Source organism: Grammomys surdaster, unplaced genomic scaffold (assembly GCF_004785775.1).
Source record: "Grammomys surdaster isolate TR1022 unplaced genomic scaffold, NIH_TR_1.0 203, whole genome shotgun sequence".
Classification (NCBI taxonomy): Eukaryota; Metazoa; Chordata; class Mammalia; order Rodentia; family Muridae; genus Grammomys; species Grammomys surdaster.
In genome coordinates this window covers 3,052,375-3,068,163 of record NW_021604648.1, presented here as the reverse complement: position 1 = coordinate 3,068,163, position 15,789 = coordinate 3,052,375, and the positions used below count along the sequence as shown (strand labels likewise).

Here is a 15,789-nt window from a genome sequence, read left to right as displayed (position 1 = left end):
TCCTTCTCCCTCCGAGCGTTTTTCGGTTTCAAGCGCGGCCCTAGGCAGGGTCCAGGGATTCCAGAGCAGAGGTGATGCTCGGTTCCTAGGTCCGCGCAGCTGGCAGGACGGTGACTTTAGGACCCCGCGGCTCCGAGCCCCAGGGGGCGTGGCCGGACGGCGAGTGCTATTTAAAAGGCGGGCGCCGCCCCCTCGCGGCCGGCTGGAGCGGCGCTGATGCGGTCGGTCCTCGAGGGCCAGACCCCCGGGGTTGCGCGAACGATGCGCCGAGGAGTCGGGCGGTGGCGGCGGCGCTGAGCCAGGTAGGGGCCGCGAACGGTGGTGGTGCCTAGGGAGCTGGGACCGGACCCTCCCTCGGCACCGGGTCTTAGTGGATCTAACTAGGGAACGGCTCAGAAAGGCGTTCCCATTTGACAGCTGGGAAAATCGAGGCCGGAAGCTCCGGGCGTGCCTAGGAGCACACAGCCAAGCAAGCAGATCAGGATTTGACTTCAGATCTGCCCCAGACGGACATGGGCTTTCCACACTGTCACTCTTGTCTCTGGAGGGGATACCCAGCGCTCTGGGGAGACTTGAAGCCGACCTTCTTTTGGGTGATAGATAGGAGGGACCCCTACCCCACCTCCACCCTGACATTTCACATCACAAGCACATTCCTTTGGGTTAAGGTCTGATTCCCCTGAGATGTGGGATGTCTCTAGAACGGACTGCCCCTACCCTAGTGAGTGATTCACTGCCCTGCGAGCAGCTCTCCCAGGCCCCTTTGACAGTAGTCAGAGCAAACTGAGAGCTCTACCGCTCAGTGTACTCCTGGGCCTGGGCCTGTGGGCTCCTGAGCAACTTAGGAAGCAACTTGGCAGTTGCTTTGAAGACACGGGGGCTGACTTCTGATCCCGACTCTTCTATTTACTGTACAAGTGCCTTTGGGTAAGTCATTTCTCTGAACCTCGTGCTCTGGGAAGAGTTCTACAGGGTGCCAGTGGGGTCTGCACTAGTTGAGACCACACAGCACTAAGGTAGTATATAGATCTGTCTGAGTCCTAGTTCTAGCACACCTAGGGGCAGGGGATCAGGCACTTCACCTTCTCAAGCCTCAGTCTTCTGGTCTGTAAATGGGAATTATAGTAATCACCTCACTTGGTGGTTGGTGAGAGTTAAAAGACCTGCAATCAACCTAGGGCTTAGAAAAATTCGTAACCTCCTTGCATAGTAGGGGCAGTCTTATTTTTATTATAGAGTGCCCCCCATTATCTGTCTGTCCCCCTCTGTCACACACAGACACACACACAAGCACATACAGAGATATTCTTTGTCACCTCTCCAATCAGAAATCCAACCACCTGCCTGCAGAGCCAGGTCCTCTGTCCTCAGCACCGTTGGTACTGGAACCATCAGGGAAGGACATTGTAGGGTCCCAGTACTTTCCTGTCCACATGCCACCTGATCATCCCCATGGCTAAGGAGAGCCAGTGTTGGAATGGGAACTGGTGTGTCCTGCAGATGAGTCACCCAGGCAGGGAGAGATAAGAACTTGCCCTGGGGGTCATACTAGCCATTGGTGGGGCTTGACAGTGAACCCCTAGGTTCGAATGCCTCTGGTCTCCCCTGTGGGGCTGAGTTCTTAATGCCGCAGATGGGGCACAGCAGGGGGCTTCCTTCCGTCATAATTCTGTGGTTCAGTCCCTTCTGGATGTGCAGAAGTCCCATGCTGGGGTAGAACAGGACTTAGCAGAAGAAGGAGAGATAGGGTCCCTTTGGGCATCCCCACCTTAAACCCCCAGGTCCTGACTTGTCCTTACTGCAGCCGAACTTCTGATGTCATTCAGCGACTTGTTCCCTGAGAGAAATTTAGTGAGCCTATACTTAAGGAATGAAGCAAATGAGAAATGGGGGAGGGGGGATAGAATACCTAGGAGCCTGAGCAGGAACATTCTGGACCAGGAGGGAGCAGCAAAGCAGAGTCCCCAGGCAGCCTGGAAGGTACTGAGGTGACTGAGGAGTTTGCTGAGGGGAAGAAGGTGGTAGGTGGAGCTGATGGGAGAGTGGGTGAAGCCTATACACTACTGGAGGTTTCTAAGCCATCTGTAGGATCTGGCATGCGGTTTTGAAGTGTCACTGGCTGCCACGTATGGGACGGATTGTCCAGTACTGGAGGGAAGCAAGAGGCCAAACAGTGGAGTTGGCTGTTGCAGTGAAGGTGGGCAGCTTTGAACCTGGAGGGCTAGGGCAGGGAGGGGACAGGGGGACGGAGGGAGCTGGGAGACCTCTCCTCACCTGCATCCCACAGTGGAGGCTTGCCTGCTGCTGTGCCATCTGGCTTCCCTGTATCATGAGGTGGGTCCCCACGGGTACTTTCTTGTCAAGGGGTAGGGAATCATAGTGGGGTGTGCTCTGTGTCCCACACTGGGATGTCCAAAGGTCAGCAACTGTGAGACCCCGGAGAACACAGGCCTACCGTGGGGACCAGAAGACGCTTCTAGAGGACATGTCGTCTAAGCTCCACGGGGTGAGGAGATATTCAGCTGCAGGGGAGGCAGAGGAAGCACACTTATGTACACATGTTCAGGGCCGAGAGAGAGAGAGAGAGAGAGAGAGAGAGAGAGAGAGAGAGAGAGAGAGAGAGAGAGAGAGAGAGACAGGAGACAATGACAAGTCAGCTGGCTGCCCAGGGCCTGGGGATGAAGACCAGGGGTTTTCATTTCATTTAGCTCTGAGTATGCTGATGTTAAACAGGTGGGGACTGCATTTGAACAAAAAGAACAAAATTCCCTGTGAACTCATAGCCAGCAGTGAACGAGGAGCACTATGGGGCAGGGATGGGCTCTGGGGGAGACACGAAGGAGAGCTAAAAGGGCCACACTGGCCCCTGCGTGTCCCAGCAAGATGGGCAGCCACCGCATTGAGAGTCAAGCCCAGTGAGTTCTAACAGTCAAAAGAACCATCGCAGGCCTGCAGATCTCTCCCAAGGCCGTCTTCAGAGTGTAGAGGAAGGATGCAGAGTCTAAGTCTACCTTTTAGCTGTGTTGTCTTAGCTGTATTTCATAACCTCTCTGAGCCTTGGTGTTGTTTTGGTTCGGTTGCTTGTCTTTTCCCTTCTATAAAATGAGATGTGTAAGGAAACAGAACGGAGTCCTTGTGGGGATTAACTGAATACTAATCGTCAGGTTTGATGGTGAGGTAGATGCTGGGACCCTTTCATAGAATGTCTCAGTTATCCTCGACAAAACTGACACGGTTGGCATTTACAACAAAGTCAGAGAGATGAGGAGACCTGTGTAAGGTCACACAGCAGGTGCCTAGCAGAGATGAGAGGGAGCTGTCAGATGTGTCACCCCTGAGTGCTGTGGTCCCTCTTCGCAAGCCTGCTGTGGTGTCCAGGCTGTGATCTCTCTGGCCCACTGTCTCATCCCTGTTTCCCAGTGCAGAATTAGATGTGAGGTGACGTTCAGTATGGGAGTACGTGAATGTATCCATTCGTTAATTAAATGAACGGACTAATCTGTATTTCCCCAGCACATGGCTCAAGCCCACAGGGATTCACCCCTGCTAAGGGCCTCTGAGGTCCACATGGGCCCCAGCACTGACTGCTTACACTGCAGTGGGCCCATGGACCTGGGCAGCCATAGCCTTCAGTGAAAGTAGCCGGCTGGCAGCCTGCTGGGGTGGGGCTTCCTGTCAGTGCCCCGGCCAACCTTTAACAATGACAAGGTCTGAGAATTTCAACCAAAAGTAAAAGGTCAAAAGGAAGGATTTGTGAAGAATGAAACATCCCATCTAGGGCTAAGGACCTGGGATGGCGGCCTGCCTGGGAGGGAAACTGAATCAGAAGCTCACCTCCCTCCGGCCCTGCCCTAGGGTCCCTCTGTCTCCTGAGCACCCATCCTAATGTCATCTACCAGGGTGACCCTCTTTAAATTTTTTTTTATTACATTTCATTTATTTGAAGGGAGGGGTGCATGTGTGGAGGGAGTGGAAGTCCAGGAGCCAGTTTTCTCATTTCGACATGTGGATACCAGAATCAAACTCAGGCCTAATGGCAAGGGCCTTTACCCCTGAGCTGTTTCAATGGCCTCGGGTAGACCTTAGGTAAACGCAAAGCAGACAGTCATACTTTGCTTTAAAAGTCTTGCTTCCCCTGAGAAATGACTCAGCTTGCCTTCAAACTTGCAATCCCTGGCCTCCTACCTCAGCCTCTTAAGTTCCAGAATACCACTACCCTCAGCTCCCCCGAGGCCCTGCGTGAAGCCCACGTGGCTCTTGCTTTCAGTCTAGGATCCTTGAGGGAGGGCAAGTGGGTGCTGCTGGTGGAGGGGGAGCGTGGTCTCAACCTTCCTCTTTCCTCTCCACCCTAGGCAGAGCCATGAGCCACCAGATCCTGCTACTCCTGGCCATGCTGACCCTGGGCCTGGCTATCTCTCAGCGTCGAGACCAAGTGCCCTGTAGGACGGTAAGACACAGTGCAGGCAGAGTAAGGGGGACCTATCCCACCTTTGTCCTGAGGGAGGGGTCCCTCAGCCCAGTCCAGGAGTAAAGGTTAGAGGACCCAGAAAATGATAGCGCTTTGCCTCAGTATTTGTTGAGCATACACTAGGCTGTTGAGAAACCTGCTTACCCAACAATCCCATTTGTTCCCATTTTACAGAAGGGAAAGGTTGGAGAAGCTAGGTGACCTAACTGAGACCAGCCCTCTATTCCTCAAGCTGTCATGAGCAGTTGGTCTTCTGGGAAATCCTGGGGCTACACAAACTGGGAAAGACTCCGCTGTACTGACCATCTTCCTGTACATATCCCTCCTCCGGCTGGGCTCCTGGACTTGGTCTGCCTGCTAGAATGCTCCTTTCATTACAGCCAGATCACATGCCACCTTGCCCAGGAAGCCTCCCCACCATTGACAAGCTGATTCCTTCTGTTGACCCCTCCTCTAGCTCCATGTCCTCTGCCCATCTCCATGCTGAGCAGACTGAGGATATGTGTTGTTTCATGCATAGTCCAAGACTGTCTTGCCTGGTTGACCAAGAGCTCCTAGGTGACAGGAACCATGCAGGCAGATGCTGAAGACATTGTGACCCTGTGAGGTATATGGAAAAGACCCTTTAGGTTAGTGGTTCTCCACCTGTGTGTGGGTCGTGACCCCCACGGGGGTTTATATCAGATATCCTGCATATCAGATACTTATATTGAACTTCATAACAGTGGCAAAATTATAGTTACGCAGTAACAGCTAAAAAACTTTATGGTTGAGGGTCACCACAACATGAGGAACTGTATTAAGGGGTCACAGTATTAGGAAGGTTGAGGACCACTGCTCTAGGTATACCTGTGAAGCAGGGCAGGCCCACCAGCTGCACTAGGGCACAGAATGGATAGCTGTGCAGAGGCGAGCAATGCCAGCAGCCCTTTCCTGGGGTCTGTGTGCCCTGCTGTGCCCACTAATTCTTGGAGACCTCCTGAGAGTTTCACAACCCAGAGAGCAAAGACCTCAGATATCACCATATGCCCACAGCCTTGGAGGACTGAGGCCCTAGATGACTCTGGCACCCACAGAGGGCATGGGGCAGGAGAAGCATGAGATAGAAGACTTTCTGAACTATCAAAAAGAGTTGTATACCCAGCTGCTGAAGAGACATGTGACCCTGTGGACCCTGACGGTAGAAGTGACAGAGACAGAATTCAAACCCAGCTCCCCCTGTATATGGATGGGAAGTGAAGTTGGATAGCATGTCCTTTCCCCCTCAGGAAGAAAGCAGAACAGGAGCTGACACGGGAGGATGCTAAACCCCAGCCAAGGCCCCTAGCATCTCTGCACCAGAGACTCCTGGCAGTCAGTCAGAGCTCAGAAATAAGGGCAGGGAGGGTACTAAGATGGTCCAGTCCTTCAGGCTCCTTCTGAAGTCTGGACTGGATCAAAGAGGTGGGTACCAGGTGCTCTCCTGGACCTCAGCAGTACCTGATAGATGGTCTCAGGTTACGGCAGAGCCTGTCATGGTTCCTTTGGAACTGGTGTCCATGGGGCCTCTTCTTATCCAGAAGGGAGAGGACATGGGTGTGGGCCACCTGGGGAAGTGTGGCATGCACACTGCAAATGCAGAGTAAATAGTATCTGGTAGTGTCTCTCCAGCCAGCCTGGGTACCTAGGTAGCTGACGGCTCAGTTAATACAAAAAGAAACTCACGCTAGCATTGAGTTCATCTTACTGCTGCTTACAGCAGGGTGGTCCTGAGAGCTAAGTGCCAAGTAGGTGTCTAGTTTCTGTGGGTGGCAGTGAAGGGTGTTAATGGGTCTCCTAGAGCCTCAGTTGGCAGCTTTTCCTGGAGGTATAAGGCTAGTCAAGTTTTTTTATGCAGCAGTCATTCACACAGGTGCCTATGGCCAGATGGTGCCCTGCCTCACTCCATTCACCTTGGGGTCCTCGGGGAAGCCTCAGAGCTAGGTCAGGCAGGGATGCCAGGCTTGTGTTTCTTCCTTGCTACCTCAGCCACTGAACCTCTGTGACGCAGGCAAGTTACTGCCAGGGCGGGCCTTGACCTCAGCATCTGGACAGCAGGTGGGCTGGCTCACTCAGCTCTAATGTCTCCTTCTGGCTTTAATATGAATATCTGGATTAGCTCTTTTCTTTCCGGCATTGATTGGATAGAGGCCCTTTACTTAAGCACAGATGTCTGCAACTCATTCATAAAAGACATTTCCTGAGGACTTTCTTTGGGCCAGGTCCAAGATATCCATGTCAATCAAAGTGGCCCCTCTCCAGGCAAAGCTCACTGTCTGCAGGTCCCCATTCAGTCGTTGTTCAGAGGCACCAAGCCGTAGGGAGAAGGCACATTTAGAGAGGTCCTCCATGGAAGACATGTTGGGATTCCTCACGAACAATTCTCATACAGATATGATCCATGCATGTCTGGAGATGGTTGCACAAGAGTGTGGGTCCAGTGCTAGGCATGGTCACTGCATGTAAACTGGATTGGGGTGAGTGGACAGGTTGGCCAGTGCCAAAGACAGTCTTGATGGACTCTTCTCTATGTTTAGGCCAAGGGTACCATAGGCAAAGTGGGGGTTTGAGCAGTCTATGGGCCTTTAGCAGATGGGTAGTTCAGCAGGGTTGATGGAGACAGGTGAGGTGCAGGAGCAAAACTAAGCTGGCTGTTGTAGACGTTACACTCTTTGCTAGGGAGAATGGGGGTACCTGGGGAAATAATCTGGGAGCCACCAGATGGAGATGTGCCTCTGCATAGAATTATAACCCTTAAAGGCACATTTTGTGGAAGGAAAAGAGTTGCTAAGAGCCCCACGTTCAAATCCAAGCTCCCTCCTTATCAGCTGGGTGATCCTGAAGTCTCTCTTACCCTGTCCAACCTGGACTTTGGTAAAAATATGTAATTACATCAGATTGCCCCTGTACCTGGGTGGGCTGTTGTGAGGCCCTGACAGAGTCACCAATCCGAAAGTGTTGATGTGTAAAGTAGGTGCTGGGAAGGACAAGTTAAATTTGGGATAAGGAATGGAGGGTCCCTGTCGATGTGTCCCATTAATGATCATTCCATTAAACTGTCATCAGATAGCCCCTGTTGGGTTCTGGCATCCCTTTATCCTGCTCAGTCTCCTTACTCCTACTACCTTTGGGGTGCTATGCTGGACCAGACCACCAGAAGTGGGGCCACTGATATGGGGGTAGACAGCAGCTGCAGAAAGGATCAAGTCCAGAGCCCACCCCAAATCACAGGAGGAATTTGAGTGAGTGTGTGAGTGTGCTGTGTGAGTGTGCTGGCTGGACCAAATCAAAGGGGCTGGCAGGAAAGCCTGTGGGTTTCCCTGTTGCAGACATCTTTCCTGATGACGCTTCCAGCCTAAAGCTGAGACTTTATATCCAGAATGTGGTAAGGACCCAGGTGTGGGACTAGAAGCTATGGCCCATCTTGGCCATGTTGCTCCTTGTTTCTGTATCATTGTGAGTGAAACGTGGCTCAGTTTCCCACAAAACAGGACAACAGTCAACACATACGCATTCTTAGATCTGTCTACTATTTCTGTCTACTACTCCCTTCTGCCCAGCACCGGGCAGACTGCCATTCAGGGCCAGAGAGCAGCATGGGGGCATCAGCTGGGTGGAGCAAAGCTAACATCTTGGGTATCTGGGAAAAGCACCCCAAGCTTGTGGAGAGGGTGAGTCATCTTTCCTACAGAGCCCTGTCCCCATCGATGCCAGCTTCTTTGCCACGCTTGCTCTCCCTAGGTGAACAAGGAGGCCTTGTGCCACGGTCTTGGCCTGCTTCAGGTCCCCTCGGTGCTCTCGTTGGACATCCAAGCTCTCTACTTGTCCGGGAACCAGCTGCAGAGCATCCTGGCCTCCCCGCTGGGCTTCTATACAGCACTCCGTCACCTGGATTTAAGTGACAACGAGATTAGCTTCCTTCAGCCTGGGGTCTTCCAGGCCCTGCCCTACCTGGAGCACCTCAACCTGGCCCACAACCGGCTTGCCATGGGCATGGCACTGAACAGTGGTAGTCTGGGCCGCCTGCCCCTCGTGGTCTCCCTAGACCTGTCTGGGAACAGCCTGTATGGCAGTCTGGTGGAGCGGCTGTTGGGTGAGGCCCCGAGGCTTCGCACACTCTCACTGGCAGAGAACAGCCTCACGCGCCTTGCACGCCACACCTTCTGGGGCATGCCAGCAGTGGAGCAACTGGACCTCCACAGCAATGTTCTCATGGACATCGAGGATGGTGCCTTTGAAGCCCTGCCCCACCTGACCCACCTCAACCTCTCCAGGAACTCCCTCACGTGCATCTCAGACTTCAGCCTCCAGCAGCTGCAGGTACTTGACCTGAGCTGCAACAGCATTGAGGCCTTCCAGACTGCCCCGGAACCACAGGCCCAGTTCCAGCTGGCCTGGCTTGACCTACGGGAGAATAAACTGCTCCACTTCCCTGACCTGGCTGTGTTCCCGAGACTCATCTACCTGAATGTGTCTAACAACCTCATCCAGCTCCCTGCGGGGCTGCCCCAGGGCAGTGAGGACCTCCATGCACCCTCTGAAGGCTGGTCAGCCTCTCCACTGTCCAACCCCAGCCGGAATGCCAGCACCCACCCCCTCTCCCAGCTCCTGAACCTGGATCTGAGTTACAATGAAATTGAACGGGTCCCTGCTAGCTTCCTTGAGCATCTGACCTCGCTACGCTTCCTCAACCTCAGCAGAAACTGCCTGCGATCCTTTGAGGCTCTGCGAGTGGGTTCCCTGCCTTGCCTGATGCTTTTGGACTTGAGCCACAATGTGCTAGAAGCATTAGAACTGGGTACCAAAGTCCTGGGGTCCCTGAAGACATTGCTTCTGCAGGACAATGCCTTGGGAGAACTTCCACCCTACACCTTTGCCAGCCTGGCCAGCCTGCAGAGGCTCGACCTACAGGGAAACCAGGTCAGTCCCTGTGGGGGACGAGCAGAGCCCGGTCCCCTGGGCTGTGTGGACTTCTCTGGGATTCCCACCCTTCATGTTCTTAACATGGCAGGGAACTCGATAGAAAGGCTCAGGGCAGGCAGCTTTCTCCACACCCCACTTACTGAGCTGGACCTCTCTGCCAATCCTGGTTTGGATGTGGCCACGGGAGCCTTGGTGGGCCTGGAGGCATCCTTAGAGGTGCTGGAGCTTCAAGGCAACGGACTGATTGTCTTGAGAGTGGACTTGCCCTGCTTTCGTCGTCTCAAGCACCTTAACCTTGCTGAGAACCGGCTAAGCCACCTGCCTGCTTGGACACGGGCTGTGTCCCTGGAGGTGCTGGATCTGCGGAACAACAGCTTCAGCCTCTTGCCAGGCAATGCCATGGGTGGCCTGGAGACCAGTCTCAGGCGGCTGTACTTGCAGGGTAATCCACTCAGCTGCTGCGGCAATGGCTGGCTGGCGGCCCAGTTGCACCAGGGGCGAGTGGATGTGGATGCTACTCAGGACCTAATCTGTCGCTTTGGCTCCCAGGAGGAGGTGTCCCTGAGCCTAGTGCGTCCAGAGGATTGTGAGAAGGGAGGGCTGAAGAATGTCAACCTCGTCATCATCCTCAGCTTCACACTGGTCTCCGCCATAGCCCTCACCACACTGGCCACCTGCTGCTTCCTCCGCAGGCAGAAGCTCAGCCAGCAATACAAAGCCTGACCTCTTCCCGCTCACTGCTCACCATGGAAGCCAGAGGGGCGGAGAAGTTGGGGTCCAGCTCAGGTTACACAGTGGCCAGGGACTTGGTGTCCCATTTTACTGCCACATGGGCAGGTTCCTTTCCTGGCTGCATATGTGGTCCAGCTGTGGAGCTCAAAGTGGGGCGGTTTGCTGAACAGAGGATGCCAACAGTTCTCCACTGAGCATTTGTTTGAGGCCACACCCATCTCTGTCTCTGGGTACTAGTGAATGATACATGTGCCTTTCCTCTGGCAAGATTGGCTGTCACAGAGCCACACAGTGACCATGTAGTATGATGGGCTTGAGGTGGGGAAGCAATGGGCCCCCAGATGCTGCAGTCCGCAGCTGGTGATGGAGAACCCACCCTGACTGTCTGTGTTAGAGCAAGAGAGTGGCAAACCCGTGAGGATTTGTCAGAGTCCTTTCCACCCAGAGCTCTGTCGCATCTGCTGATAATGACTTTCAGCCTCTCTGGAAATGAAGAACTTGTGACCTGAAGAGAGAGTCAGAACCTCCCCCAGAGGTCTTAAATCTAGGCTCCTAGGCTAGATTGTGGAGCTCCAGCTGAACCAGCTTAAGATCTGGTCACCTAGGCTGCCATGCAGGCCCGGTCCATCTCGTGTCCTGCCTTGGACAGGCCTTTCTCTCCAGTGCACTCTTCTGTCACACACACTGACCCTGGTGCTACCTGTTTCCAAACCCCTGCTCAGGCCTCCTTCAGTCCCAGCTCCACCCTGGCTTTTGAGCCAAGAGGGAGAGCCTCAGCTATCTGGTTCTGCTTTGCACTTAGCAGCTGCAGAGGTGAATTCAAGCCAACTCTCAGAGGTTTCTATGTTATCTGGGTTATACACAAGAAGAAAACAAGGTTCCTTATGTGTCTCCTTTGAGAGCCTCATGGCTGAGAGAGATGCCGAAGCCAAAAATGAGTCAAGTCCATGTCCTCCCATCTCTGGGGCAGAGGCCTTGCCAGGGCGGGGCCTGCAGGCTGTCAAGTGGACAGGAAGTGGACCTGCCCTAACCAGGATCCAAGCATACATGCTGCATATACGCACTCCCGCTGAGACAGGCACCCACAGACCCTCTGCTTCCCTGCCTCAGTGTCCCTCAGTGCAGAGGTGTATGAATTCTTCCTTTCTCTACTTGCTCCCAAACTCTCATTCCTGGAGTTTGAAACCATTGGGTGTCATCTCCCCACTGAACAAATAGGGAAATTAGGTGCAGGGCCTTGCTCAGAATCATACAAGCCTATAGTAGAAGCTGTGGGGAGAAAAGCAGCTGGACCCTTGTGCAGCAGTAGAGCGTTTGCTTTGTATGCTCAAGGCCCTGAGCTAGCTGCCCAGCAGCTGTACCTGTGGTCCCTATGCTCAGCAGTCACAGCACGGGATGAGGCCAGCTATCATGCCAACCCTCACCAGGCATGGAAAATAAGAAGACACACCCCACCCCACCCCCACTCACCACTCATTCCCCAGACCCATGGGTTGCAGGGAGGAAAGAGCGCCCTGGGCCCAGTCACAGAGCTTCCTCAGCACTCCTGTGCTTGGCCCACAGTCTGCCAGAGCATCTGTATAAGGAGGTGAAAACACCATTCTCTCTGCCTCACTCTACAGGTGAGGGACTGAGGCCCAGAGAAGGTTAAAGGCTTGGAGGACCGATGGACAGATCCAGGGCTAGGACTCTCACTGGGGCAGCTCGAGGGGCCTAGGTGCTGCTGCACACGGCACTCCTCCTCGGCCTGGAGGCTGACACTGCTGCACACGGCACTCCTCCTCGGCCTGGAGGCTGACACATAGCTCCTGTGCCCGAGCTCTGAAAACACTACATCGATGCTGCTCCCACCTCCCAGGACTGGCCTCTCCTAGGCCCTGGGACCTGCCCTTTGTATAACTCACATGAATGTATTAAAGTATACTTTTGGAGAAACTGTGGCCTGCCAGCTTGCTTACTTCGGGTACCCTGTACCCGCGCGTTTGAATCCTGACCCTTTCCTGACCCTTTCTTCTTCCCTCGGGGGGTTTTATTCCTTGTGAGGCATCTGAGAGGACACTCACTAAAGCTCTTGGCCTGCCCCACCCAGGTCAGCCTCCATTGTGGTCGATCCACACCTATGCCCTACCCCAACTCTAGAAAGTAGTGACTGTGGCCCCTCCCCACCTGTCTGTGCAATGTGTCCACTGCCTTCTCTGTACTCACCCTCCCCGTCTTAAAACCAGCGAAAGACCCCTGTATCACTTTCCCATCTCACCGTCCCTCACTCTGTGGCAGGTCCCCTCCCTCCTCTCCTCAGCCTACCCTGCCCTGTCTTAGCTGAGGTCTCCTCACAAGATCTCCATACCTTTAGACCTTTGTCCCTGGACTCCACGGCCCCTCACCTCACCCTCAGCCTCCCTAACTCCGTTCAGGAAACTGTCCCCTCCCTCTCAAGCTACATATTCCCCAGCCTCTCCACGTGCTCCCCTTTCTCCAGCCACCTCCAAATGATGGATGGATGTCATCTGTCCCTCCTGACTGCTTCTATGGAGACATCGACCCCCCCCCCCCACTCTCCAGCCAGAGAGTTACATGTCATGTCTCCTTGGGGCTAGAGAATCCAGGAAGAATTTAGCCTGCAAGCAGTCAACTGGGGAGAGGGAGGGAGGATGGAGAGAGGGAGAAGGAGAGTTGAGGGAGAGGGAGAGTTGAGGGAGAGCTGTTGCCTCACTGAGGGCAGGCATGGAGGAGGTTGTGGGGTCTCAGTGAGAGCACATCAGCTCAGCAGGCCACACCTAGGCACTTGCCTTCTGCAGGTGCTAGTCCTCCACCTCAGCCTGCTTTTCCAGCAGCCTTCCCTGGCCTCCAAGCACTCTGGACACATCTCCACATCTGGAGTGGCCCCGGGCCCTCCCTGGATGGACAGCCTTGCCTTCTAAAGATCCCTTCATTTCTCTCTGCCTTCAGCCTCTCACCTCAGTCCTACTCCTGGCTCTCTTCCTCCTCACTTTGGTTTCACAGGGCAGAGCTAGGGATGGGAGAGGACATAGTAGGGACTCAGTGAGGGCAGAGTTGGACCAGGCCATCGAATAGGCTGGGCTCAGCCCAGGCCCTGGGAGTCTCTCAACAGGGCCCTGACCTCCTTTCCTGGCAAACAGCAGAGCCTATTCACCTGCCCTAAACCCCCCAGTGAGACAGAAATTCCTGTTTTCAGGGAAACATGGGCACAGCTGCCAACTAGGTCATGAGAGCATCGGGTTTACTAAGCTTTCAGCCAGTTGCAGGGAGAGGGAGGCCCTCATGTGCTCTGTCTGTCAGAGGCCACCTGGAGTGTCATCTGCAACTCATCCAGTTCAGTAGGCTCTTGTGGTGCCCCTCTCCTCCATGGGCCCTGTGCCCCACCCCCTTCAGCTGCCTCACCATCTCAGTCCTCCTGATCCAGGGCCGGGGCAGTCCTCCTGATCCAGGGGCCGGGGTCAGTTGCCCCCCGCAAACAGCCCTGTCCTCCAGACAGCCTGCAGGACCTTGGGAGGTAGATACCTGCTGCCCCCAGCCCCTTTCTGCTGTGGCCCACCATGTAGTGACCACTACTAAGTGTATCCAGCTAAGTCCACGCTGAGTAGTTGATGGGACCTTATCCCTGCAGTGTTTGCAGAGATTTGTATTGTATCTTGAGATTCTAGAGCTGGGACCTAAACCCAGGCTATCTCCACTCTGAAGCCAGTGATTATTGTTTTTCTTATTGGTTTTTGTCATGGTTGCTGTTTTGTTTTTATTATGTTTTATTTGCACCTGTGCACGTGTGCATGGAGGTCAGAGTACAACTTGTGGGAATCGGTTCTCTCCTGCCATTGTAAACATAGAGGTTTGAAATCAGATTGTCAAGCTTGGCAGCAAATGCTTTCACTCACTGAGCCTTCTTGCCTGCTTCGTTCTTTGTTTTTTGACTCAGGGCATCTTGTGGTCCAGGTTGGCCTTGAACAGATGACCTTCAGCTCCTGTCTCCTCTTTCCAAGTCCTGGGATGACAGGCATGTACCACCATGCCTGTACTGAGCAGTATGGCAGCTGAGCATCTGACCCTCAACCCCAGGCTCTCCCTTCCTCCACCAGGAATGTCCCACACACCCCAACTCACCCACAAACCTCCTGCTACCATTGTCTGAATGGACTGCCTCTTCTGAGGAGCCTGGATTCCTCCTGCTGTGTGTATCCCTGTGGAACCCTCATACCTAGCACCAAGCATCTGTCTGGTCCACCATCAGATTGAGAGCCCTGGGAGGAAACATTCCTACCCAGAGTCCTCTGTGTGTCTCTAGGGACTGTGAGCTCAGAAAAGATTTCCAGAATTAATGGACCCTGCCCTCTAGGACTTAGGAACTCTTGGGCTTCTGACTAGTCTTCAGACAGACCCAGGGAATCCAGAGAAGGCAGAGGACAGCAGGATGTGGGCTGTCCAGAGCACATAAGTGTGCCTCTGCTGTCCTGTCTCCCCTTGCCTTGAGGACTCTGTCTTATCTGTGACCTTCCATTCTCTGCACTCCCCATCTTCTCATCCTGTCTCCCCCCACCACTAGCACCTCTAGCTCCCTAGAAACAGTTGAGCTGAGAACAGGAGGGCCAGGGGGAAGGAGGGAGGCCTGAGCTGTTTATAGGATCTGGAGTGGCTCCATCCATCAGCTCTGTTTGGAACACAGACCAAGCATAATAAACAGTGTGGCTCGTCCCCAGCTGCGCTTTCCCTGAACTCAACCTCTCTCCACAGCTGGTTCTCAGGACCCAGCTCCACACCACTCCCACCTCCAGCCTCCCATCAGGCTGGCCTGGAGAGAACTCTGTCTGTGAAATCAAACTCAGATCCGGGGCCATTCTTGCTCTTGGGGCCACCTTTGCTCTGGAAGTGAGGGCAAACTGCCCTGTTGTGTCTCTACGTCTCCATCTGTATAATGGGCTCTCTCATAAAAATGCTTATTTGTAATGTGTGAGTGCTTGAACATTCTCGAGGCCCTGGGTGCTGGGTCTGTGGGAAACCTGGGCACAGTTAAGTAAAGCCTGTGCTGTGGGAGCAGAGGAGACTCAGGCCGTGGCACAATTCAGGAAGCTGTCAGTGGTGAGGGAGGTTTTATGCTCTGAGAGTTTGTTTGCAGCTAGGCACAGGCCTCACAGCTGGAGCAGTGAGGGGCTTGGAAGGCCTCTGAGCTGCTTACGGGGACAGCAGGGTGTCAGCTTGAAGCAGAGAGGTCCAAGGGAGAGCCCCAGCTGGCTGCAGGAGAGCCAGAGTGTTGTGGGGTTTCATCCCTGAGCTCTCTGGTCTTGGGGCACTCAACATTCTGGAATCTTCTCTCAGGAGGAGAGCTTCCAACTCGCCCAGCTCCAACTTTCCAAGTTGTGGATGCTGTCCCAGGATTCGGTCATGTGTCCGCCCCGCCTTCCCAAAGACACGCTACAAAGTAGACAACTCAGTGAAACCTACTGAGCAGCAGCAGCGCCTGCTTTGGAATGAGTTAGGGAATAGATGGGGGGGGTGAAGAAAAGTGTGGATCAAAGAGAAGAAGACAGCTGAACAGATCGTTGATGGCTGGAGCCGTGAGGACTCCTGGGCCGGCTCTTTAAGAAAAGATAATCTCAATCTCTCCCCCTCTCCCTCCCCCTTCCCTCCCCCCCATC

The 15,789-nt window shown here is 54.1% G+C and overlaps 1 protein-coding gene across 4 annotated transcripts; it reads left to right on the top strand.

Annotated features, from left to right (window-relative positions):
* The first annotated feature begins 262 nt into the window (after positions 1-262).
* Positions 263-12,076, top strand: Lrrc32 (leucine rich repeat containing 32). 4 transcript variants are annotated; one of them, XM_028770649.1, is made up of 3 exons: positions 263-302; positions 4,353-4,447; positions 8,228-12,076. In XM_028770649.1, exons 2-3 carry the CDS (start codon positions 4,361-4,363, stop codon positions 10,130-10,132), a joined length of 1,992 nt encoding a protein of 663 aa, XP_028626482.1. In that variant the 5' UTR covers positions 263-302; positions 4,353-4,360; the 3' UTR covers positions 10,133-12,076. The 4 variants fall into 4 exon arrangements, with proteins under 4 accessions (XP_028626482.1, XP_028626484.1, XP_028626483.1 ...); XM_028770651.1 differs by lacking the exon at positions 263-302 and adding an exon at positions 872-927; XM_028770650.1 differs by lacking the exon at positions 263-302 and adding an exon at positions 2,175-2,197.
* The last annotated feature ends 3,713 nt before the right edge of the window (positions 12,077-15,789 follow it).

Coding starts and splice junctions, on each gene's coding strand:
- Lrrc32 (XM_028770649.1), top strand. CDS start 4,361: ATGAGCCACCAGATCCTGCTACTCCTGGCCATGCTGACCCTGGGCCTG. Junction 4,448..8,227: donor ACCAAGTGCCCTGTAGGACG/GTAAGACACAGT, acceptor TGCTCTCCCTAG/GTGAACAAGGAGGCCTTGTG.